The 23,915-nt window shown below is 48.7% G+C and overlaps 10 protein-coding genes across 10 annotated transcripts; 5 read left to right on the top strand and 5 right to left on the bottom strand.

Annotated features, from left to right (window-relative positions):
- Window positions 1-145: 145 nt before the first annotated feature.
- Window positions 146-1,464, bottom strand: I303_104861 (uncharacterized protein; the record flags this gene model as incomplete). Its single annotated transcript, XM_065969052.1, has 5 exons — window positions 146-699; window positions 797-909; window positions 973-1,024; window positions 1,141-1,307; window positions 1,361-1,464. 5 exons carry the CDS (start codon window positions 1,462-1,464, stop codon window positions 146-148), a joined length of 990 nt encoding a protein of 329 aa, XP_065825124.1.
- A 2,834-nt stretch (window positions 1,465-4,298) lies between these two features.
- On the top strand, window positions 4,299-4,947 carry I303_104860 (uncharacterized protein; the record flags this gene model as incomplete). The annotated part of the gene is made up of 3 exons (XM_018407467.1): window positions 4,299-4,586; window positions 4,657-4,804; window positions 4,868-4,947. 3 exons carry the CDS (start codon window positions 4,299-4,301, stop codon window positions 4,945-4,947), a joined length of 516 nt encoding a protein of 171 aa, XP_018262678.1.
- A 1,491-nt stretch (window positions 4,948-6,438) lies between these two features.
- On the top strand, window positions 6,439-7,830 carry I303_104859 (uncharacterized protein; the record flags this gene model as incomplete). Its single annotated transcript, XM_018407468.1, has 1 exon — window positions 6,439-7,830. One exon carries the CDS (start codon window positions 6,439-6,441, stop codon window positions 7,828-7,830), a length of 1,392 nt encoding a protein of 463 aa, XP_018262679.1.
- Window positions 7,831-8,043: 213 nt separating this feature from the next.
- I303_104858 (uncharacterized protein) lies at window positions 8,044-10,284 on the bottom strand (the record flags this gene model as incomplete). The annotated part of the gene is made up of 2 exons (XM_018407469.1): window positions 8,044-10,163; window positions 10,230-10,284. The coding sequence occupies 2 exons, from the start codon at window positions 10,282-10,284 to the stop codon at window positions 8,044-8,046; spliced, it is 2,175 nt and encodes a 724-aa protein (XP_018262680.1).
- Window positions 10,285-11,414: 1,130 nt separating this feature from the next.
- I303_104857 (uncharacterized protein) lies at window positions 11,415-13,544 on the bottom strand (the record flags this gene model as incomplete). Its single annotated transcript, XM_018407470.1, has 12 exons — window positions 11,415-11,525; window positions 11,589-11,707; window positions 11,778-12,053; window positions 12,107-12,181; window positions 12,234-12,277; window positions 12,340-12,552; window positions 12,610-12,673; window positions 12,726-12,941; window positions 13,007-13,045; window positions 13,099-13,221; window positions 13,294-13,318; window positions 13,383-13,544. The coding sequence occupies 12 exons, from the start codon at window positions 13,542-13,544 to the stop codon at window positions 11,415-11,417; spliced, it is 1,467 nt and encodes a 488-aa protein (XP_018262681.1).
- A 456-nt stretch (window positions 13,545-14,000) lies between these two features.
- I303_104856 (uncharacterized protein) lies at window positions 14,001-16,331 on the top strand (the record flags this gene model as incomplete). The annotated part of the gene is made up of 11 exons (XM_065969051.1): window positions 14,001-14,101; window positions 14,177-14,264; window positions 14,318-14,399; window positions 14,451-14,714; window positions 14,779-14,839; window positions 14,908-15,250; window positions 15,306-15,400; window positions 15,452-15,642; window positions 15,688-15,863; window positions 15,912-16,095; window positions 16,144-16,331. 11 exons carry the CDS (start codon window positions 14,001-14,003, stop codon window positions 16,329-16,331), a joined length of 1,773 nt encoding a protein of 590 aa, XP_065825123.1.
- Window positions 16,332-16,552: 221 nt separating this feature from the next.
- I303_104855 (uncharacterized protein) lies at window positions 16,553-18,140 on the bottom strand (the record flags this gene model as incomplete). The annotated part of the gene is made up of 7 exons (XM_018407472.1): window positions 16,553-16,699; window positions 16,765-16,850; window positions 16,915-17,049; window positions 17,110-17,243; window positions 17,309-17,628; window positions 17,703-17,828; window positions 17,898-18,140. The coding sequence occupies 7 exons, from the start codon at window positions 18,138-18,140 to the stop codon at window positions 16,553-16,555; spliced, it is 1,191 nt and encodes a 396-aa protein (XP_018262683.1).
- A 489-nt stretch (window positions 18,141-18,629) lies between these two features.
- On the top strand, window positions 18,630-19,304 carry I303_104854 (uncharacterized protein; the record flags this gene model as incomplete). Its single annotated transcript, XM_065969050.1, has 6 exons — window positions 18,630-18,684; window positions 18,749-18,831; window positions 18,890-18,965; window positions 19,034-19,063; window positions 19,131-19,153; window positions 19,209-19,304. 6 exons carry the CDS (start codon window positions 18,630-18,632, stop codon window positions 19,302-19,304), a joined length of 363 nt encoding a protein of 120 aa, XP_065825122.1.
- A 215-nt stretch (window positions 19,305-19,519) lies between these two features.
- On the bottom strand, window positions 19,520-21,180 carry I303_104853 (uncharacterized protein; the record flags this gene model as incomplete). The annotated part of the gene is made up of 8 exons (XM_018407474.1): window positions 19,520-19,688; window positions 19,746-19,973; window positions 20,059-20,272; window positions 20,325-20,356; window positions 20,421-20,783; window positions 20,856-20,897; window positions 20,954-21,031; window positions 21,095-21,180. 8 exons carry the CDS (start codon window positions 21,178-21,180, stop codon window positions 19,520-19,522), a joined length of 1,212 nt encoding a protein of 403 aa, XP_018262685.1.
- Window positions 21,181-21,614: 434 nt separating this feature from the next.
- Window positions 21,615-23,060, top strand: I303_104852 (uncharacterized protein; the record flags this gene model as incomplete). The annotated part of the gene is made up of 3 exons (XM_018407475.1): window positions 21,615-21,694; window positions 21,764-22,284; window positions 22,336-23,060. The coding sequence occupies 3 exons, from the start codon at window positions 21,615-21,617 to the stop codon at window positions 23,058-23,060; spliced, it is 1,326 nt and encodes a 441-aa protein (XP_018262686.1).
- Window positions 23,061-23,915: the final 855 nt, after the last annotated feature.

The following is a 23,915-nucleotide window of genomic DNA, read 5'->3' as shown; positions in this document are numbered from 1 at the left end:
TTTTACACGCCGAATTCCTTTGCTGAATGTGTAGTCGATTCACATCCTTTCTACCTTGCCGTGCCATTTATAAGCATTATCATTATCCTGTAATGAATGATATCAGCGACATTGGCTTTCATTGCCGTATCTCAGGGAACGCTCACTAGTGCTGCCTAGCGAGTCTTCTCTTCCTTCTTCCCCTTTTGCATGTCGCATTGCTACCAGTGGCTTCACTCGAACCGGCAGGTTCAGCAATAGCTGCGATGGGACTAGCCGAAGCCGCAGGCTGACTACCGTGACCTCCTCTGTGATTTCCCCATCCTCCCCATCCACCTTGCTTTGTCGTAGCTGGTTCCGGAGCAGACGGCTCGCTGACAGGTTGTGTAGGGACTGCAGAAGCGACGGGAGAAGAGGACACAGGTGCTGCCGGTGCCGAAGAGGCGACAGGCGGAACGACTGCTGATGAAGCGACAGGTGGAACCACTGCCGAAGAAGCGATTGGGGCGGAGGGTGTTGCCGAGGGTACTACAGTTGGAACAGCAGCAGAAGGGGAGATAACGGGAGCAGCGGATGAAGGAAGACTCCCTCCTGATCCACCGGAAGATCCACCTAATCCGACAGAAGGGTCGACGATGTAGTTGTCCATGACGTCGTATCGGAATCCTTCCGGGTTATTTCCTCCGCATGTACCGCCTTTTGCGTCGACAAAGGCTTCGCCTACGGAAAGTCCATACATATTTCAGCATATGATCGACCAAATAGTGGGCGGTAAAATCTGTTCTCAATCAGATAATTCGTATGTCGGAACACTCACCGGAAACATCCAGAATTTTTCCTCCTCCGGCGCAGTTCTGACAACTGTCCCAAATGTAAAATGGCCCCTCAGGCAGGACTAGCTCTGCACCGTCTGGTCCGTACACCTTCACTCTGCCGCAGTACGCGGCGTCAATTGACTATCATCTTGCAGGTAATGTAGGTAGTTCAACTCACTCCCGTCCACACCAGTGTGCAGGGTCTGCCCATACCTTGTCTTGGTCAAATGCTATACATCGTTATCAGTCAGCATGGGTACTCCCTCATAGGTGATTGCAACCGTGAGATTGAGATGATGACGACTTAGACGTGGTCGAAATTATCAAAATAGGATGGTCTACTCACCTACGATCCTATTCGTACCAATCTGATTCAAGCTCATCCCTCTTTGCTGCTCACAATATGTTACACCAGCGTTGATTCCAGATGAGTCGGCCCAGCCAGCAGCTACTGGATCACCGGGAGATGAACCACATTTTCCCTTGTCGCCGATATCATAGTAGCTAATCCACCTATAGTCAGCATGCTTTTTGTGTCCAATTAAGGTCATCGGATAGGGACTCACAAAGTCAGTCTAACGTCTGTCTGAGAGAATACAGAGGCTTCGGCAATGGATGGTACCAGTACCGCCAAGGTCGATATGAGAGTTAAAGAGTGTTTGTTGAACATCGTGATTCACCGAAAAGAACGACTTTGCTTCTACTGGTCTTTGTATCAACGATGCCGAGGGGGGTATCACGTCGGTCTGTCGATCAGGGGACTGAGTGTTATATGGATTTGAGGGGTGAGGAGCAATACTACCAATGAACGTTGGTGCAGGTGTGCTGTAAAGAGCGTGTTGATATTCCGAATAAAAAATCAAAGTTTAGCGGTAATCAGCTAAGTGGAATTGGGGTCTTCGACATAAAAAACGTGTCCGATAGGGCGTTAATCGGTTGTCGAAGAATTTATTGCTTGATTGATTGTTGATAGCACTGTTGATGATCAAGAGATCGGGTTTACGGCGTAGATTGTCGAGCTCGAAATGAGGGTCGTTTTATCGATGAATCAAACTGTAAAGGAGACAAAGGTAAGACTGGCCAAAAAAGTCAACGAGAAAATTGAGGGTGATGAGGAGTTAAAAGGAAGATTGATGAGATTTCGAAGGAGGGAGAGTGATATATGAAGAAAATGCCGGATCACGATGAGATCACGATCATGATGAGTCAGTCAGTGGTTGATCTCACCCTCTCCCCAAACCCCGCGCACTCTTTTCAGCTGTTTGCCAAGAGGTCCAAACACCCTCTCAACCATGCCTTAGATGAGATTTGAAAGGGTAGTGATCGAACGGAATGTGTCTGTGTGCGTGATTATTGTCTCTTGTTTGGGTTTATGGTTGTTAACTTTGCTTGGCTCGTTCCCTTTTCGACTGACACAACGCCCGGGCCAGGCCAATCCAAATCAATTCATTCTGTTTGTAGGGAACGACCCCTTTCTAGTGGAATTGATTCGACTGATCAACCATTCGAAGGGGATTGCTGCCAGCGTAATTGATTGCATAGGAAGCGGTGTGGTGTTTGGAGTGTTGTATTGGAGACGACAAAGGAGAAGAAGGAAAAAACAAGCAAAAGAATATACATACGTGTAGTTAAACCCTTTACGCGTTACACCACACAGCGAGCTGAGATCGACTTCGCTCTTTCGTTACTCCAATTTCGTCAGAATGCTCAAAGGAGATTGAATGCAAACCACAACGTGGTGCGACTGCCCCCTTCTCCTCACCTAGCACTCACCGCATGCTTGCATACCGGATCGATTATTGTATTGCCCAGACTGAAGTCACCTGAAGGGGATCTGATTCCCACGTCCATCCCACGTGTTCACCGTACGACATCACTCAGATCCGGATGAGGTATCCACGGGAGCACCTACTTCGCCTTCCTTGTATATGGGATTCAACTAAAACGATCCGCAATTCTCCCTTCCCGATCCTTTTTTCAACCACATAGGACACTCATTTGCGATGCGGGCCATGCGGTCCTCCGAGCCATTATGTCATTTAAATAACCTTTCCCTCTTTCTCCAATCGAAATTTCACCGGATGTCTCAGAGATTCTTCAAGCTGGACCCCCGATCCGCAGCTTCAGCGAGAGAGGAAATCAAAGCCGAGATAGCGGTGTTCAGAATCGAAGAGGATTGGAAAAAAACCGAGTAGACCATAAGGATGACGTTACAGATCGCCTGCTTACTTCATCTGGGTGACGTCGATGATCTATCTATATTGAGGTACAGGATGTTCCAGACATCCGTCGAACAGGTCTGTGAAGTAAAAAGCTGTGTTCTGACGAAGTCAAAAGTTTGGTCATGTGGTGTGCATATCAATTATAGGCACTCGGTGGATTAACTCTGACACTCTTTTCTCTAGCTGGACGCCAGAGATGAGTACAGAAATTCAACAGCTCGCTACGATCTGCCTGGAAGAGGATCGTGATGAGGCTATGCAAAAGAGTGGTGGGAAGTGTCTGAGAAGTACTCAATACTTTTGGTTTCTTTGTATGACTTGAGGTACTTCGGTAAAGCGATGGTGGATCATGTGCTACGAGTAAGTTCGAATTTTTTCTCTACCATGCGTATGAATCAGGTCCGCTCTGACACTCTACAGTCCGAATCGTTGAATCCAGCTAGACCGGGTACCTGTATAGGAAATTCGGCTCAGAACATTACTTGTTTTGTCCAAATGCCGTCATCCTTTGCTGTTTTCTATTTTTTATCGCTGAGACAATTCACCCTCATCACATGATAAGATATACAGCCCAGATGCCACTTATAGATTAGATCCATGCGGATCCATCCGCATTCCATTCATTCAGTCATTCCTGTCTTTGGGAGTACAGCACACAGCACAACTTTTGAGACGAACGAGAGCATACCGTTGCATCGCCTCAAACGGAGATCTGAATACCGACCGCCTGTGAAAGACAGGTTGATCCCGGATCATATGATAGCATATTGTGTCTCCGTACCTCAGCTTAACTTAGCGGAAAAGTGAATGTGAGACCAGGGCGGCTCTTCGATATCAAGCGGGTCAGACCTCACTTGTTGCCCCGCACGGAGATCCGAACTGAATTTGCGACGTCATGAACTTCCCACTTGCGTCGAGGATGAATCGCAAGCGAGAAAGAGGTCATGAGATCGAGTCGTCTGTAGGATACAAGGTTCTTTCCCAGTACCTCATGTATGTCACCGCCTTCCACTCGCTCTGTTCATTTGTGCTCACCGGATAAGCTGGCAGGTCTGAGCGGTCATGAGATGCGGTACTGAGAGACCTACGATGTCCATGAGGGTACGCAGGATCGTGCGTTGAGGTCTACGTTCTCCTGTATCTGAGCTACTCGTCGTGTATATAAAGGGCAAACAAAATCCCAAGGACTTTTTGATTTTCCCACTCCAAAAACATCGAATACTCAATTCTTCCACTGAACTGCATCTACACTCATCGACTTAGCACACCAACAACTACCAATATGTTAGCTTCATTCGCACTCATCGTTCTCCCCCTCCTCGCCTTGGTTGATGCCTCACCCGTCAACAAGAGATTCACCAGCGCCAAGATCGTTTCTGGCAGAGATGGAAAGTGTCTCGGTGTCCAATCTCCCCCAGGAGTAGGATCCGCTGTCGTCTCGGTCTCTTGCGCTGGTACCAACTACTTTACCAACTGGGATATCAACCCTGGATCCGGCAGTGTCATCCTCAGCGGAACTGGACTCGCCCTCGATGCTGGTACCAACCCAGGTAACAACGGTGCTCTTAAGGTGAGTGGTCCCCTGCCCGTGGTTGTTCTTCGTCGTCTGACCTATGCTGAGATTCGTGCTGGCGTGATAGGTTTGGACTTCATACCCTGGCTTGTACCAACAGACTTGGTACCTCACCGGTGATAACAGAATCGCTATCACCGGCGGAAACCAATGTCTCGACGAAGGTGTTAACGGTATCCAGACCTACCAATGCACTACCGGTAACACCAATCAAGGTATGTTCCGCTTTCACAATACAACGTACCATCAATTCATTACTGACGGTTTATCGTTTACAGTCTTCAACGTCGGCGGTGGAGGACCTACCCCCTCCTCATCCTCCTCTTCCGCTAGACCATCTTGCACTTGTCCCACTTAAGTAAACTTGGAAAGGATCATAGCCTGATCCCATGGATCGTAATGGTGATCGATCACAGACGGACAATGGCTCAATGCATAAGTTATAATATGATGGAAACGGACATTATCACTGGGTATATATAATAACATAACATCAACGAAGTGAATAAAGCGTATGCATCTTTGTTAAGTAGGAGATTGATCGTTAACTACCCACATCTTGCGAAGTACAGAATTCCCGAGAAGATACGCCAAATTCACATGGCAAAGACAATTACTGACTTCTCGTTGGGTCGTCTGCTCTGCTGGGTCCTCAGAATGCCTGAAGAAGTCAGCGCTTGCAAAAGTCGGCGCCGTTGACAAGCGGCTAGATCGAAGCGATCATGTCTGAAATTTAGGGTGGTCCACCCGCAAAATGGCTGAATGACTGATCCGAACAATAGCCAGTCGGGTCCGTAAAGTCTCATAAGCCCATATAAAAACACAAACACTTTATGAGCCTGTACGGCCGTATGAGGTGATCAAGTATTCACTCTTCCGCTCTCACAAGCGGAATCAGCCGATCTGCGAACTGATCTGCAGATCGACGGATTCCACGCGCAGAGGTATAAATCCTTACCCTGAAAACAGGCCAATTCCCTGAGTTCCGAAGGTCCGAGTAGGCTTAAGCTGCAGTCGGGCAAAATGGTAGCAGGACTCGAACTCTGTTCCTTACTTGCGGAAAGGCTGTTGCAGGTATCGTATGATTGCCGAATAGGTCAGTAGCCAAGCCAATTTTGTTTTGGTTGCAGCCTTCCAGTATGATCAAAAGACGCCCCCGCCTCGGAGAACGGCGCTGGAAGGGGGTTTTGCCTGAGAAATCGGAATGGTGCGAATCTACCTCTATGTATTACATTCAGAGCTATGCTCCGGGCGAGCTATCATTCCGATCCCATTACAAAACACGCAGAACCATGTCTTTGCCGGTACATAGGCGACCAGTGAGAGGTATTCGGGAGACTAAGTGGAATCAGGAAAACTATCGTCCTACCGCCCCCAGCTTCTCTCGCCATCTCTGGAATCAGGCACCCGGGTAACCAAATTTTCGGATCTTCAGGAACGGACAGGTTAGACACCCTTGACTGCAGATATGGACGTGAATCTTCCTCTCCTATAGTGCAGTATGCATCATGGCCGGGTCGTGTTGGAATCTTCAAGATGATGATGAAGAGATGGAGCAGGCATCTTGACCAAGATCATTGAGGAATGCTGCTGTCCGTGCCTCGCTCTTGCAGGTGGTCCGAGTTCTTCGGTTGTCCGAAATTGATACTTTATCTTTGAAATTTTTTCTTTGGAGGTCGTGCTCGACTTCACAAGTAAGGAGGAAAATAGTCTCTACCAAAGGTATATAAGAAGTCAGTCGTCTGCGAAAATGCGAAATTTTGATCCCAAGTCCCCATCCCTTCCGAAAAAAGTCACGCCTTTGTCGTCAACATTTTCTGCTGTCCACGATAGGCCTCCGCTCCCCGTCATGTTGACCACCACTCTCTTATCTCTCTTGTTTGCCACTGCAGTAGCAAACGCAGCAGTCCTTGGCAGAAGAGCTGTATCTAACTCCACCTCTGCCAAAATCGCGGTCACCCCTTCTCTTCCTTCAGGATGGTCAGACAGTGGTGTCTGTATCAGCGAAGTCACCAATCGAGCTTTGACCGGCGTACACTACTCCGATCTGACCGGTATGACCCAACTCTCTTGCGCTTCATACTGTTCCTCCAACGGATACACCCTCGCGGGTCTTCAATTCTCCCAAGAATGCTGGTGTGGCTCAGTCCTTTCGAACGGCGCTTCCCTCTACAAAACCTCGACCTCATGCAACATGCCATGCAAAGGAGATTCCTCAACCCTCTGTGGTGGTCGAAATGCCATCTCCCTTCTTGTCAGCAACACTGCTCTCTCGACACTATCCGCCGATTTAACCACTGCTCCACTTGTTCTCCCCTCCGGATGGTCAGCCGCATCCTCCTCATGTATCGCCGAACCTTCCTCTGGCAAAGCCTTGACGGGAGCTCGATGGGCCGATAATTCCATGACCATCAACACGTGCGTCTCATACTGTCAGACCAAGGGCTTCGTCTTTGCCGGTGTCGAATATGGCCGAGAATGCTATTGTGGTAATGCCTTAGTCAACGGCGCTTCTCTCGACAAGGCTTCCAGCGCCTGCACCAAGACCTGCGCCTCTGATTCAGCCCATACTTGCGGTGGATCAAACGCTCTTCAACTCTACTTCAACGCCCCTTCCCTTCCCGATGGATGGTCCGCCGCAGCGACGACCTGCGTTGCTGAGGGGTCCTCCGGTCGAGCTCTCGCTTCAGCTTCCTTCGCCGATGATAGCATGACCATCTCGAAATGTTTGAACTACTGTCAAACCCAAGGCTTCCAATACGGCGGTGTCGAATATGGCAGAGAATGTTATTGTGGAGACTCCCTCGTCAACGGCGCTTCGCTCTCTTCCCCATCAACGAATTGTAACACACCTTGCGCCGGAGACAGCTCTAGAACATGTGGTGGTGGAAACGCTTTACAACTTTACAAAAATCCTTCGCTCGCACTAAACCTTCAGCAAGTCGGATCTTACACTTATCAAGGATGTATCATGGAAGTTGGCGGTAGAGCGCTCACTGGTAGTTCCCTTGTCTCGAATGACATGTCCATCGAAACTTGCACTTCGTTCTGTCAGTCAGGCGGATTCCAGCTTGCTGGCGTGGAGTATGGTACCGAATGTTACTGCGCCAACTCCTTCGCCAATGGTGGATCTGCTTCGAACCTTTCGACTCAGTGTTATATGAAGTGTGCAGGAAACAACAAGGAAAACTGCGGAGGACCTAATGCTATTGCTCTGTGGACTGCTCCTGCCTCCCAGTAAGCGATACTTATCAGATTGCCGAAACCGCATTTCAATTCTATAGATATGATTCTCAATCTAATTTTGGGCTTATAGTCTTTATAATTACAAGTAGATCAAGCATACCTGCATGCATCTGGAGTGATCCGGAATGCACTCTGTGATCATACTGTGCATTACATGTCGCCATTACTTTACTGCTACACACAGATCAAAAGCATTAGTGATACAATGCTAAATCTCAGATATTCCCGCTTGAGCCCAAAAATAGCCCTGTGCAAATTCCTTTTCCCACTCGCTGCCACGGAATGACTCTCTCTTGTAAGCCGCGGATTCCGCAATGATCCCAATCTGTTCACGAGCTATCCGCTTCAATGTGCACCTCACTTCGTCGCTACTCGGGAGGTTTAAGATCGCTTCATTATTGTATAGGCCTTGGCTCAAAGCCAACGCCATGCCAAACAACACACTGGCGTTGTTATATGGTCGGATTCTGAGTTCCAGTATCTTAGCGCAGAAGCGGTTGACCTTGCCTTCTGGTGTCCCGCGAGCTAAATCGATAACGTCGACAGGCGGAAGGGTTCCGCAAGCTCTATCGATGTCTACTCCTATTTCCCATATACCCATCAAATCTTTATCCTGCTTCTCGATTGTCAGGTCATCTGTTCCAGCACAGATATCTTGAGGGAGATGTAACGCTCCAAAACCTAAACCGGACCTGAACAATCGTAGCGAGAACATTCCCAAAGGGGTCGCGAACCTGCACGGCTGGAGGGGGAAACATTCGAACAGCGAGGTTGAGACATACCAGAGCGGACGGATTTTGTTGAAGGTCAGGGTGAACGAGTTGTTGGTATGGGAAATCAAGTGATCTGCTGGAATGAATCGATCGTCGCTGAGTGAGGGTAACGGCGTAGGATCATGTAATGTCCAGAGATCCTTCGCTTTCGTTTCGAAGGCCGAAGCGCCTTGTTGCTTAGCCGAATTCTCCTTTTTCAAATCAAGCTGAGCGGTAAAGTCTTGATAAGTACCCTGACAGGACAATCTTGGTTCGAGTGATTTGATCCAATCCCGGACAGCGTATACCTCTGATCCAGTAAAAGCTCCGAACATCTTGCCTCCCCATTCCAGATCCTTCATGAACCGACTTCGCTCAGGTTCGCCTTTCACCACGAACGGTCTTTTATCAGATAATTGTCGTAGGAAATTCAAAATCTTATCCTCGGAAATCGTATGAGGATCCAACCATTCTTCGATCGATCGATTGCCCACTTTCATCCTCGATATACAGTGCATCTTTTCCGCGGCTTTCGACTTCTTGATGATTAATCCTCTCAGCGCACCTTCTGCTTCAGTGGCTGGCTTTATCGGTGTTCCTCGAGGTAGCCATTCTGTCTGTCCACAGGTTGTCTTGGACATACCGAATTCGACTGGACTTTTGGGCGTCGTAGGTAAGCCTTCTGCCAAGATATAGCCCACCTGTATCCTCTTCCAGATAGCTTGCATCACCTCCTCCCCATCGCGCACCTTGATACCGTCCAGATACCTCTCCACAGCCATCCGAGCCATAGCGGAATGGCCTGAGTCGGCGTTGTCAATTGTAACATGGATGGCGAAATAGTAGTTATCGATGTTTAGCTCTTTCAGCTCTTTCGTAGTCACTAGCAAATGGTACGGTAAGGACTCGTAGGCCATATTGAAACCTAAGGCTTCTGAAAAGAACTCGTTTGTCGAAGCTAGAAGTCCAATACATTGTTGGGCGACTGCAGCTTCCCAGCATCTGGGTACTCCTTGATCATTCCTCAGACCGTCAAATCCTCTCATGTGCCCCGGTGAGGATCTCCCGTCCGGCAAGATAGCTCCAAGCTTCTTTTCGTTCATGAGCTTCTCATACAGGTAAATGTGATTTTTCTCCAGATCGCCATCTCCAAATTCCTCTGAGACCACTTGCCAGGCCACCTTACTGACTTTTCTTTCCAATGTGGCATCTATGTCTGCTCTGGAAGGCCCAATATTAGCCACGTCTGCTTTCGCAGTGGATCCACCTGTTCCAATGCCTAGAATCCCGCCTACCCACCCGCCATCAACGTACTTGACAACGCCAGCCAGATTAAGCCATTCCAGAGCGTATGCTTTGTTTGGAAACATTTCTCTCGGTCCACGAGCCTGCCGCCTTTGGATATACGCTTCATACTTGTTTGCAGCTGAGCGATGAGAGGTGTGGAGGAAGTTCTTCAAAGATTTTGGCTCGTACTTCGCAATACTGAGTATGGTGGAAGGGGGATCCGCAAGGGACGCAGCGAGTGTTTGGTCGAAAAGCTCTATCAGACGACTACGCGCTTCGTCGATGGCATCTGATGACCTCACAATGAGCTGAAGATCCGGCTCACTCGAATTCAATGCTGCAGATGGTGACTTACCAAGATGGTCTTCCAGATTTTGCAATTTCCAATATAACTGTTTGTCCTTCATCATCCTATTTTTGTCTCGCTCACTCGCTCCTTCCGCCGCTCTGGCCAAATCAGGAAACGCCCAGGAGTACACGTTGTCAGCGGATGACGAGTGCAAAGGCCCAACATCAGGCTTTTCTGATACCGATTTCTGATCCAGGACAAGATCCGCTTCATGACGGCGAGGCGATTGTTCTATGCGATGATCGGATTTCTTCTCGTTCCGCCTCGCAACTATCCGTTCTCTATTGGTCTCCTTCACTAAGCAATATATGCATACGCTTGCAGATATTGAAACTAGGACAATAAGCGTCGTCGCTTGCAAATTCAACTTCAAATCAATCTTCAAGTGAGGTGAAGAAGAAATGGTCCGAGCCAAGAAGCCTCCAATCGCGTCTATTGTCCTTGCGGTGTCCATCGTCCAGGTCATCGGATTGGCGGGCTATACGGATGTGACTACTCCGCACGAAGTACTGAAGGAGGAGCTGGCATCCCATCTTGTATTGTCTATGCAGTCATATAGTGTTGCTTCGATGACGGCACAGACTGTAAACAACCATTCGCTGGAATGGCCGATCGATTTGATAAGCAGTTCGATCTGCAGGGTTGAGAAGCCCAGATCCGGAACAAGCGAGTATCTGAATTAGACATTCTGGCGCTGCGAGGTATGTTCTATCTAATCAAATCATGGAATGACGGGACGAAGAAGGAACGGATCGATTGGCAATAGAGGAGAGGAGTAAACAAGAGGAGAAACCGCGAGTTTTGTAAGCGGCTCTGGATGTTTTCTCTTGACGTCAATATTATCAGGATCTGAGTGACCAGCTGATCCGCGTCAATGCTCAAGATCGATTTTACCTGTTTTGGGCTACGATTCCAGTGAACTGGTACGCCAATCAATAGAGTTGTTCAAATCGATTATCTGGCTATGACGAGTAAGCCGTCCTTCGTCAGGCACTGCATCGAACAGCTCAAGATTCGAGCTGACCTATGGCGTGAGCGTCAGGTCGTCTGTTGGACTGTCAGACGTGTGCATGCGTATTCTTGGCACATTTATGCCTACATTAGAGTCGTTTCTAGTCACCTCTTTATTTATCAATCGCGCTATCCTGTTTACATCTCTTGAACTGGTGGGGAACAGGGTATCGAAGGGGTTTAGAGGAAGAACATGTAATGAGGATTCTTATCGCCCAATGAAGGGTCATTCGGAGCTCCCGCGGCGATAGTTTCCCTCTTTTTCTTGTTGAGATACCGACAGTAGAATGACTAATTCACATGATCGGTCGTCAGTCAGTCTAAAACATGAAATCATTCCGAGCAACGACTTACCTGCAGAATAACCCCGATCATCGCCATTAGGGTCATTCCGATGTCAAAGTGAAGACCCGGCAAGTAACGAGGCTTAGTCTGAGCAGTGAATATGAATCCGATGCACGCTCCTGAGCTGTCTGTAGACCGAAGAAGGCCTCGTCAGTAACCTCTTCTATTTCGGATGCGAGAGGATGTGGGATGACTCACTGCCCACCAAGCAGACAAAGCCAATACTGAAGGCTCGTTTGTAATGGCCAGCCATATTATCCGCTACCCACATGTTGTGTATAGCGGTACTTGTATACAGTCCTATCGCAGCAATGAATACTCCTGCGTATCTTACGCCAACCTGTGGTGCGACAGCCAGAATGATGTATCCAATCAGACAAGTTGACAGCGCAAAGACCAAGAAGGGGGATCGGATCTTCTTCCTATCCGACATGGTACCACATATAGCGAATGATACACCGGCGATAACATATACTAAGGACAAGATCAGTGACATTCTGAAGGACATTAGTTGAATGAAAGCTTACCTGGAACTGTGAGCAGCTGAGCAGTGACCGTAGATGTGAAACCCAGACCAGCAACGAGAGTTGGCATGAAGGTAGCTGTCACGTAGGATCAACATCTGTTCAGGCGCGAAGCGAATTGGCAACTTACTCAAGGAATAGAGCGTGCAGTCGATACCGAAATGCGTGACAGCACTGCGAGGGGAATTCCGGTCAGTATGTCTCCTTGAGACTAGAGTTACAGGTCAGCAGCTCACTGTACGTATACCCTTGGATCCTTGAATGAAGCCAGAATTGCTTTGTGACTGAATTTCTCATCCGGGTCGTAGATATGCCTGTTCCTCTCCAATCTTACTTTCATAGCGGCCTTCTCCCTTGCGTTCAACCATCGAGCCTCTGCGATCGAGTTGGGTATCTGCCACCATGCAACAGGTGCAAGGCAGAAGGAGATCAAGCCTTCGACGATATACCTACATTGTGATTCGACATCAGTCACGCGCAACCAGGGAAGAAGCAAAACGGCTTACATCCATTGCCAACCATGAAGACCTCCAGCAGTCAACTGACTCAGGCCATATGCCAAGAGACCACCTAACTACGCAGTGAGCAAGAGTCACTGGATAACAGAGGAGCTCGGGCTTACCGAAAGCTCCGGAAAGAGCTGAAGCCACGAATACCACTGTGATTCTCGTCATATACTCGTGTCTTTGGTAAGTCATGGTGAGGTATACGTTGATACATGGGATGACACCCGCCTCAAGAGCACCCAAAAGAACTCTTATAGCCGCAAGGTGCCCAAAATTCTTCGCAAATGCGGTTCCAACAGTCAATGCTGACCAGCATATGGTAGTTCCGGTCACTATATTCGTCCGCAACTATATATCAGCCTTGCATTCTGATACCTGAAATTAGCGTATCACTCACAGACGTTCCTTGGACCAATCATCTTCAGCGACACAGCCCCTGCAAGCCTGTCAGCAACCGTATCGGTCATAGAACAAGCTACTTCAGCTTACATATAGGCTCGAAGATCACGTAAGTAGCGTATACGAGGGATACTGCCGCACCGTACTCGTTGCCCTTGAGTCCAAGATCGGTGCTGAAACCCGTCAAGTTGGCATTCCCGATGTTCGATCGATCTGTCGCATCAAGCATCCCCCGTAATCACTTAATATATACTCGATAAGTTGGGTTGAGCTGTCTAAACTCACCCAGGAAAGACATCATATACAGGGCCTTTTAGTCATCGGACAATGTCAGGCTCATTGCTCATCTGTGCTGACTGGACAGGATAGCTCACAGCAAACACAATGATAAGATTTCTATCGATTTTCCTGATGGCCGATTTTTCGCCTTCGTGATCTGTCTCGGCGACATTGTCATCAATTGGCACTTCCGCAATATTTGTTGATGTTGTGTTCTTTTCGGAGTCAAGCGTGTTGATCTTATCTTCAGTAGACATGTTGGCGATGATCGTTGAGCCTGTTGTTCTTCTTGACCAATCCCGGATGTTGAGTGGACAGCAATTAGTCCTTGAGAAAACGATGCACGCTGTGCTACTTATACTGACAAAGGGCTCATCGCAGGTTGGACGCCGCTCCGGTTACAGATAAGGACTCGTATCATACAGGCTCACTGAACCTGGATGACAGCGATCGCCAAAGGCTCATTCGGCATCCCGGCACAACATCACGGTGAATTTCATGATTTGTCCAGTGAGAAATGCAGAATGATTGATAAGGCTAGCGGCAACTCGGTTCTGCACTAGGGAGGCCGATTTACGGTATATCGCACTTCTCCGAAGACCACGTCTACACCAAAGATAAGGATTGTGATCGTGTCGAATATGACCCGAGATGCCTAGATAGTGCTTTTATGTGTTCTACTCCATTTCGAAGCATAGGCACTCATCGTGAGCATGAATCCAAGGACCCAGGACTCACCTCAAGGGCAGACAGCTAGTATCAAGCGAAAGCGCACGTCCCGTGCATGCGATTACTGCCGTTCCCATAGAATCAGGTGAGTTGCTCTTCCCGCATTCACATGTCAGCCGGTGGAGGTGCCATCAATACCTGACTGATTCTGAGCTCTCAGATGTGAGCGAGACGGAGCATATGACTCAACATGCATACACTGTAAGACATATGGCCTAGTCTGTGCAAGTGTGGCTCCGGCACCGAGGGTGAGTCCCCTCTCCTACAGACGGTCCAGCGATTCTAATTTGCGTGGAGACAGTCTCACAGGACTAGAGTAGCATTGCATGCTAGATTTAGCGCAGAGGAGGTGGAAAGCCAAGGTCTAGAGCCGGGCTATGCAGGTACGTCTTATACAGAAGCTGTCCTGATAGCTCACTCATCTAACCTTGTAGGTCCCACGAGCGTTTTTCACATGATAGGCAACGTGGTCCACGCAAGCCCCTCGGAGGATATCAGAAGCTACGACGAGACATACGACATATTCCGGAAAGCCTTGAGCTCGAGCGATAATCTGCCGTCTGAAGGTGTACTGTATGGCCGATATGTCTCTGCCAATGGAGGATGGCAGGCTCAAAACGCTAGCGCGTTGTTGAAGCTGGATGTTCTATCAGAGCAGCTAAGTTCAATCGCAGGCAAGGAGACAGTTTTGGACGACTGTAAGCTCAGCTGCGTGAAGAGCAAGAGGTACAGCACTATCACTATGCTTATATTCGTGTTCAGTGCTTTTGACCTGTATCACCAAGATACTGCCGGTGTTTCCGGTAGTGACCGTGTCTGAATGGTAAGCGATGGTTGCATGGCTTCGAAGGCGAACAACTGACTGGTTTGGGATGATATAACATAACACAGCGTTGGCCGAGACAAGCCTTCTGACGTTCTTTGGCTGTATTATACCATGAAAGATTACGACTCGACCCCTCATTCACCACTACCTAAGATCGTTCGACTAGTACACTACGGTCTAGCCTCTATGTCTCGTTCAGTACCCACGCCGATCCGACAAAGCATCATAAGGGCAGTTCGCGAAGAGCTGGACGCCAGCCTCCAGCTTTCAAAGCAGACATCGCTGTCGACAGTTCAGCTTCTCATAACCCTATTCTTCTCCTTAGAGATGCACGAGGACGATCCGACCGAGAACAGAAGTCTTCTCTGGCAAAGGACTGGCTTAGGGATACGAGGCGCTCTTGATATGGTACATTCCATCTCCTCTTGATGAGACCCTCAGCTGAGTGCAGGGTTTTCCGCAGGGTCTGCATCGAAGCGTATCAAACAGCATGATACCTTGCGGCCAATTGCACAGGAGGCGAAGAGTATGGGGTAGTTGCGTTATTGCAGACAGATGGTAGGATAGCATCCTCTCTTTCCGCCAAAATCAGACTGACATGACCAGCAGGCTTGCGCTACAATATGGCCAGCCGTTGACGATCGACCTAGACTATTGTGATGCTCCGCTGCCATTCTGGTGGCCTGATCATGTTCCGGACTTGGACGACGTCACAGCCATTCCCATCCTCCATAAAGTGGCTCCATCTTTCAGGTTCCTCTCAGAGCTGACGTCCCTCAGCATCCTTTTGGGCCGAGCATGTGAGTAACAGTCACAACGGCTACACGTCGCTTACCGGTGCGCAGACTCCCTTTCAAGTAGCCGGATGCATTTGGCCAAATCGCAAGACCTGATGTTTTACAATCTCCAGAATGATATAGAGGCGTGGAAGTCCCAAATACCTGCTGTATGGAATTACAGCCCGTTGCTGGAGATCCCAGCCATGGAAAACCTACTACAGCTCTTTTTGGTGGCCACGGAGGTAAGCGAAATCTTATGTTGCTATCTGCTGACACCTCGGTCCTCCTAGTATACATTCCTTAAGCCCTTCTTTCCTCAGAATGTCTCCGGATTACCTGCTCATATCAATTTTCGACCTGCACATGGAAGTATCGATCGTCTGGTAGAACGAGCCATCAACTCGTTGTTCTGGCTATCGAGCGAGGAGGGCACTTTCTACCTGGATGTCTGGTCTATGACGGCATATCCCGCCTGTGAGTGGTCTCTTTGCGGTTCTGTCAGGATCGTTGATGAAAGCGTAGTCCTATGTATGATGGTGGTCGCCACCGATATCGTACAAAGAACAGATGTGATCATCGCCTCGGCGTCGCTGGCGGGTCTGGAAGCTATCAGGTCGTGGTCAGAAGTTGAGGGTCCAGGTGGGAAGTGGGTCAACAGAGAGCAGCTGTTAGAAGCTGTAAAACTTCTCAAGATTGCCGAAGTACTATGATATCTCCCTCTTCCGTATATCATGCATGTCGGTTAATTGGATCACGTAGGACAGACTATCGTTAATGCTTTGAGCATACGGTAGGGTCATCGGTATATCCTTGTCTGGGCAGGCAATATGCGGTACGCGCCCATCACATCTTGGGGATTCGTAAACCGACACATGACACAAAATTCACGGTTGCATTGCGCTACAGAGTACAACTAAGGAACATATGTTCCTCAAACGGGAATGACAACAGGAATGCCGAAGAGATCTCTTTGATACATGAGCTTGCCATTGACTTCGAGAGTTTTCATCTCCTTCTTCAGGTTGGGCTCTGGTAGAGTCGCAATTTGAATTTCTCTCCACTCCTTCATCGTGGGAACCTGTGACAGAGGGTCGGGACATGAGCTCAGTGTCGTCTAGTAGGAGCAGAAATATATCGACTCACGGGCATACCATTGTCCATGAGAGTCTTAAAACCATTGTAAACCCCTTGCTCGTTGATACAGCCTTCTCTTTGTATTAGAGGTGATTCTGCGTGATGAAGAAGGTGTAAGTTCACGCAGTAGACAGTCGAATCAGCAGAAAGATCACCCACCCATTGCTGGTGACACTCTAAGGCTTCCTTCAGCGGCGTTGAAGAGAACCAAGGATAATCTTTGCTCGTGAGCTTGGTCCGAAGGGGGTTGATATACACGATGTCTTGTAGCCTTAAAGTGCCCACCCGAGATGACTAGACAGTAGCAATGAGTAAATGAGGTTGTGAGGATGACATCCAGAATGTGCAACTCACTCTCGAGAGTTTCACCTAGATTGACAACCAATGAACCGGGATTGTAGCCGACATATCTCCATTTTTCGTCATTTCCGTAAATCTGCAGACAGCTTATGGGTACGGAGAAGAGTAAGGTGGTTGTTCCGTAGTCGCTGCACAAAACGTCGTACGGTCAGCGCCTGCGTTCTACTCTCAGTCCCCCAATATTCGTGCTCACTGATGACCATTCATTCTCAGACCACCTCCTAGCTTTCTGGTGTCTTCCCCAAGCGGATGGAATAAAGCGTGACGAAGATACCCCTCACCCACGGGTCCTTTCTGAGACTGAACCTTGTTCCAAAGGTAGTCATCGTCCAGTTCGAGTACTTTGGAGAGCAGTCGAAGAAGTCGTCTATTGACGGATTGAGTCAAGAATTCGCAAAAAGCGACAATCTCGTCCATGAAGGGGTGAACACAGGTAGGAATATTGTGTATGTCGCTGAACTGCTCGTGATAAAAGTTGAAATGCTCGATACCATCAATAGCTCCCTTCTCTCTCTGCAATTAAGGCGTGAAGCGAAAGTCAGCTCGACAGCGACTGCAAAATCAGTGAAGTATGAATGTAGACGTACCTTCCAGCCGAAGCCAGGCTTGTATCCCGCGAAGAGGCCAGTAGCTGGGTCCCATAAGAGACGGTCCTTGTCTTCTTCTGAGATGTTCCGATGAAGGTATTGAGCAATGGCGAATTGACGGTGGAGCTTTCGAAAGAAGCTTAGATCAGTACACTCGGTTGACACTCGGGAATGCAAGAGCTAGCAATCAATCACCTGTTCAATTGTAACACCATAATTCACCAAATACAAGAAACCATCTTCCTTGATAGCTCGTTTCGTTGTGGCGACCAAGTCCGCTACAACTGTTGGATCTGGTGCATCCAGAAGGCTGAGATCGATCGTGGTCAATTTGGCAAAGTCGTGTACCTCTTTGGTGGCTGGAGGTGCCAGCCATTCGGGCACGAAAGGTTTACCATCCGTAGAAGGCGGCTGGAAGGTGGAGGGAATCTCGGACATGTTATAGATGATACTGTAATGGGGTCTGACGTTGATCAAAGGATGATCGGCTGTCTGTTGAAATGATCGATGAGTCCTTATATATATCCAACAACCATGAGTCTTAACCGGCAGATCAGCCTTGGAGAACCCGAAAAGCCGATATTCTGCGTGAGGCTATTCAGACCATATTCACCAGTCGAATCGTAGAGTATGATCGCCATCTGAAGTGAATCCGAGTTGCCGGACGACAGGTGGTTGAAGCTCATGAGGAGCTTGAGTCGGTCATCTCCTACAAGGTGCTCGTGTTCCGAGTTGCCGAGTCAACGTTATCTTGTGCATTTTAGTCATGATTGTTTGGATTCTCAGCTTCATACATCAACAAAGAGAGGCCGTGTTCATCCATAGCCTGAAATACATGGCCATCGCACCCTGTCCAGTTCATTTCATCGCCTGCTCCCACCCTTTTCCTTTCATCTCGACATTGCGTTTACTGAATCCGCCGGCATCATGTCGATTATCCAGACTGTCAGCTCCGCCGGCTTTCCATTGAAGCCTCACAACTGTGAGCTCAAAGTCAAAGATTGGAATCCTGTCATGCATGGGCTGACAGCGTCTGGTTTCTGCAGCCCCCGCGGTAGTCGTGACTTCTCCCGGACTGATCTTTTGTAGTGGACAAGTTGGCAAATCTGCGGACATCAAGGAAGCAACAGTGAGCAGCCGAGTGGGAGTATGAGCAATTAATATCTGACTGAACCCGTCGGCATCAGCTTCAATCGCTGAATAAGTTGAAAAGTGTACTTGAATTAGGTGGATCATCGCTTGAAAAGATCGTGAAAATAAACAGTAAATTTCTCGAGATGCATGAATGGCTTGCTAGTATGGTCTAATGCTGAATTTCTCCCTATCCATAGTATTCATTCTTGATCTGGACAATTTTGACGGTGAGCTAAGGTATGGAAGTGCCCAACTTGGCTTGTCTCAGGCTGATCGGAGAAATCACTGCCGCAGCGATGAACGAGGCGTTTGTCTCGGTGAGCCGTTCGAGCGACTTGACAAACATCGAAGCTGATGTCTGACTCACATCAGTTCCTCCCCGATCCCAAACCATCGAGGACTTGCATCCAAGCAGCCCGCCTGCCTAGCGATGCTACAATAGAAATTGAGTGCATAGCACAGGTGTAAGCAGCGACGTCACGAGGCCCGACCTCGCTTCGATCTGAGAACACACACCGTGTACAGAATGACTAAGGCTACGGGAGAAAATAAGTCTATATGTATATTTGTGTCCAGACAGAAATGCCCACAGTGATTTCGGTAAATGATTGATGATGCGAAATGTATTCCGCAGTCATTCGTGGAACCCAGCGTCATCCCCCTGGAACAGCATGATGGAAAGGCTAATCCGCTAACTGCGCCTTTAAGATATCCCCCTTCTCCGCGATATGCCTTTCTTTGAAAACGGTGTATCCAAGCTCGTTATCATCGAAGGGACCGTAGAAACGAGATCTGTCCCATTTATACAGAGGTTCTCCGTTCTTCAGCCTGTCGATGAGATCGGGGTTCGCCCTGCATATTGCGCAAGGTTACTTCTACAGTGCTCAGCCGAACAAGAGGTCAACTCACACAAAGTATCTTCCAAACGCTACCAGATCCGATACTCCGTACTTGATACTCTCGCTCATATTGTCCGGCCCAAATCCACCGGCCGTGATGATGGGCGTATGGTCACATAGTGCTTTTCTAAATGGTAGGAGGGAAATATCCTCTGATCCGCTCTCCACCATATCCTTCAATGCAATTTGTTTCTCTCCAGCAGATTTGAGCTCATCAAAGCGAGGCTCGATCAAGTGCCTATGAGCGTCCTCAGATTAGCAATTGTCGCCGAGAGCTCGAGCGCAAAAGTGGTGATACATGAGGTTGCTCTTGGGCGACTTACACGTATGCCAGTCCGAATTTACTCAACTCTGCACACAAGTATGACCATTGCTCCAGCCTATCACTACCATAGGTCTGCCCAAATAATCCAAAAGGAGTCAATCTGATCGCAACCTTTTGAGGACCTATCGCGTCACAAAGCTTTTCGATCGTCTCGAGTACGAAACGGCATCGATTTTTGGAGGAACCTCCGTATTCATCAGTCCTGGTATTGACTGTAGTATGTATTCAGCGAGGAAGCTAGGGATATTAGGCGATTAGACGTACTGTTGCTATGGAGAAACTGGTCAAAGAGGTATCTGGGCGTTTTTGTCGGACCTCGTTAGTGTTGGATTCAATCGATTATTTGCTGATCATGCTCACCCATTGCCTCCGTGCACCTCGATGCCATCGAATCCTACCAACATCGCATTCTTCGCGGCTTGCACAAAGTCCGCTTGAGTGTCTAGTATGTCTTTCTTACTCATGGCTCTAGGTACCTCATAGGGTCGAGCCGAGAGACCATTCCACTGAAACATACCGTCTATCGGAACATCTGAACTACTCTCAGGTGTTTGGCCGCCGATCAAACCGGAATGAGTCGTCCTCCCTTGGTGCCACAACTGATTGAACATGTATCCTCCCTTGGCATGAACCGTCGACACGATTGTTTTCCATCCTGCTTGTTGTTCTGGCGTAAAGTTTCCAGGTATTCCATATAAACCGGATGCGCGCAACGATACCGGTCTATCACGAGATCATCAAGAGGTAAGGGGGGACACGGCAACCGTTTTCACCAGTATAAATGGTGCAACTTACGTTGCTTCCGATATGAGTAGTCCGCCCGGCGTCGCTCTCAAGCTGTAGGAGATCGTCAGCCTCGCTTATCGTTGCCTCTACGCATTGAGGACACATACCTGTAATACTCCTTCATGAGCTCATTTGGCACCCACGTATGGTCATGCTGAGATGACTTGGTCCCACGATTGCGAGTCCTTGACGAAGTTGTCAGCTTGGCAAGGTTGCCACTTCAAATCAAATCGGAGGGGCCGACTTACAGTGGTGCTAGGACGACCCTATGGCTGAGTTGACAATCCCCTATTTTGATAGGGCACCAGACATCGACTTCCTGAATCTTGGTCATTTTTATGCTCTGCGCTGGCACGTTGCTGGTCGTCCCGGACGGCGAACATCTTGAGGCTCTTGTATATGTTTGAGCGTCATGCAAATGAGTCAGAGCATGTTGCTTACCGAGATCCTTCGTAGAACTCTGGTTGGAAAGTGGGCCGAAAAGCGCTAGAGATAAGGGAGTTGTCGAAAGAGGAAATTCGGAAATGCACTTCACGTCGGAATGTGGATTTCAGGGTTGAAAGAGGATGTTCCGAAGGTGGAGGTGAGCTGGAATGGAAGCTGATAAGAAGTTCCGAAGAGGTTTCCGGTGCTGATTGGATAGCAAGATTCAGCGTGGAGAATGTCAGGCGAGGCCGTTGCATCCTTTGGCACGTATATCAGGTCAAGCCAACACCTGTGAAGTCTACTTGACTGTTCAGGCGGATGACACACTTGACAACCTCTAAAATGGCTCAAGATCTTTGCAAGCTCTCTGTGACAGAAGTAGTAAAGCTTACTCGTTCGGGCAAGCTGAAGGTTGAAGACTAGTGAGTGCTTTCAGCTCCATAGATAGAAGGATTGAGCAATCCGGATGCTGATCGGAAACGACCATTTAGTGCGAAAGCCTTGATAGCGAGAGTTGAAGAGCGTGATGCTACCGTTCACGCATGGGCGTATTTCAACCCTACTCTCATACTCGATTCCGCGCGCAAGCTAGACGCTGTTCCCGCAGAGAAAAGGGGACCCCTTCACGGGGTCGCTGTCGGTGTCAAGGATGTGATTTACACGAAAGACATGCCTACTCAACAGTATTCGCCTATCTACAAAGACGATCATCCGGAACTCGACGCTACGGTAGTCCTGGCGCTACGCTCAATGGGTGCGCTGATTTTCGGGAAAACCCACACTACCGAATTTGCAACATGTCAGAAAGGTCCGCCAACCTGTAATCCCCATGATCCGACGCGCACAGCTGGAGGAAGCTCTTCAGGATCTGGTGCGGCCGTAGGGGATTTTCAGGTGCCTTTAGCTTTGGGCACTCAGACGGGTGGTAGTACTATTAGACCAGCTTCATACAACGGTGTTTACGCTCTCAAACCCACTTGGAACGCTATTTCGAGAGAGGGCTTGAAGATGTGTGAGTGTGATCTACCAGATATTGGCCTTGCTAATCCCCTTCGTCCGACAGACTCCATCACTTGTGATACTGTCGGATTATACACCAGAAGTATTGACGATCTGGAATTGATATGCGAATTGTTCAACCTCGTCGATGACACACCACCACCCTCGGTCCCCTTGAACCTTTCCGGCGCCAGATTCGGCTTTGTCAAAACGCATGTATGGCCGAAAGCAGAACCTTCTCTGATAAAACTGTGGGAGGAAGCAAAAGCTTACTTGACGCAGGCCGGGGCGGTTGTAGAAGAGGTAGAACTACCAGAAGTCTTTGGGAAGTTAGGAGTCTGGCATAGAAATATCCTACACATGGAAGGGTTTTCATCGTTTTTAGGTGACTATTTGCAGTCCCCTGAATTGCTGGATCCCTGGGTTACGAAACATGCGGTGAACGAAGGGAAGACCACGCGTAAAGAGCAGTTGGAAGCATTAGACGAGATCGCGAGGCTGCGTCCAGTGATTGATGAGATAGCCTCCCGATACACTTGTTTGATCACACCTAGTGTTACGGGGGAAGCCCCGTTTCTGGAAGAACCACTGCGATTCACTGGAGACGCTTCCTTCAATCTGATGTGGACCGTCTTGCACCTACCGGTTCTCAATGTTCCTGGGTTCAAAGGTCGGAACGGTATGCCTATCGGTCTATCTCTGGTCGGTCCACGATATCACGAACAGGCTCTCCTCCGGACTGCCCACGCGGTCGCTGAGGTCTTTGCTCAAGGCCGGTGGAAGTTGTGAAAGGGTCCAGATGCGTAAGATGTGGTATGCGAAGGGAAGAGAGGTCCTTTGGGTGTGGCGAGATGAGTGATAGATTAGCAAGTAGATTACGACCAGATTCCTAGCCATGTTGCCATTGATGCATATCGCTCCACCAGTCACAGCGCATGAACAAGTATGAACGTATGATCGCATGTTCAACGTGATCTCGGAAATCGCGGAAGCAAATTCAGATATGCTCACATCCTTATCTTTGCACTACTTCTGGCGCATCAGATTAGTGAGCTGCACACATCATACGCATTCATCGCAGTGCTTCATCGCCGCACATGCTTTTGCTACAAGCTTGACAGACTTCATAGCATCAGCATGCCTCATACCGCGTCTGGATCGCGTGACACATGGAATCTGGAATGAGACCAGCTTCGGGATTGGCGGGTCAAAGGCGACCTCGTCCTCACAGCTACACAACTCAGGCGTGTGAACGTTGTAGAAGTCGGAAGCAGGTGAGTGCCGTCCGTAACGAGATGTGAATTCTACTGAAAGGCACTTCTATTGATGCCATCAGCGTTGTGTGATCAGCGAGACAGACGGAGAAGTGAGTCCTACTGGTAGGTATACTCTATAGTGTGTCTTCGCTGACGCAATTACGCAGACCTGTGTGCGTTTATCAATCGAGACCAGGCCCATTCGTCACACAGCTCATACAAGTCTTTGAATACCTATAGCGGAATTGCGTAGAGAGTAAAACACAATGCGTGTTCACTAGACTCAACGATAAGGCCAAAAGGAGTCGCGCAGAATCGTAAGTATTGTTCAGGTATAATGATTCACATGGGTGTTGAAGCTGAAAGCAGGTGACCCCGTCATAGATCA

This window comes from Kwoniella dejecticola, chromosome 5 (genome assembly GCF_000512565.2).
Source record: "Kwoniella dejecticola CBS 10117 chromosome 5, complete sequence".
NCBI lineage: Eukaryota > Fungi > Basidiomycota > Tremellomycetes > Tremellales > Cryptococcaceae > Kwoniella > Kwoniella dejecticola.
This window is presented reverse-complemented; position numbering and strand designations above follow the sequence as displayed.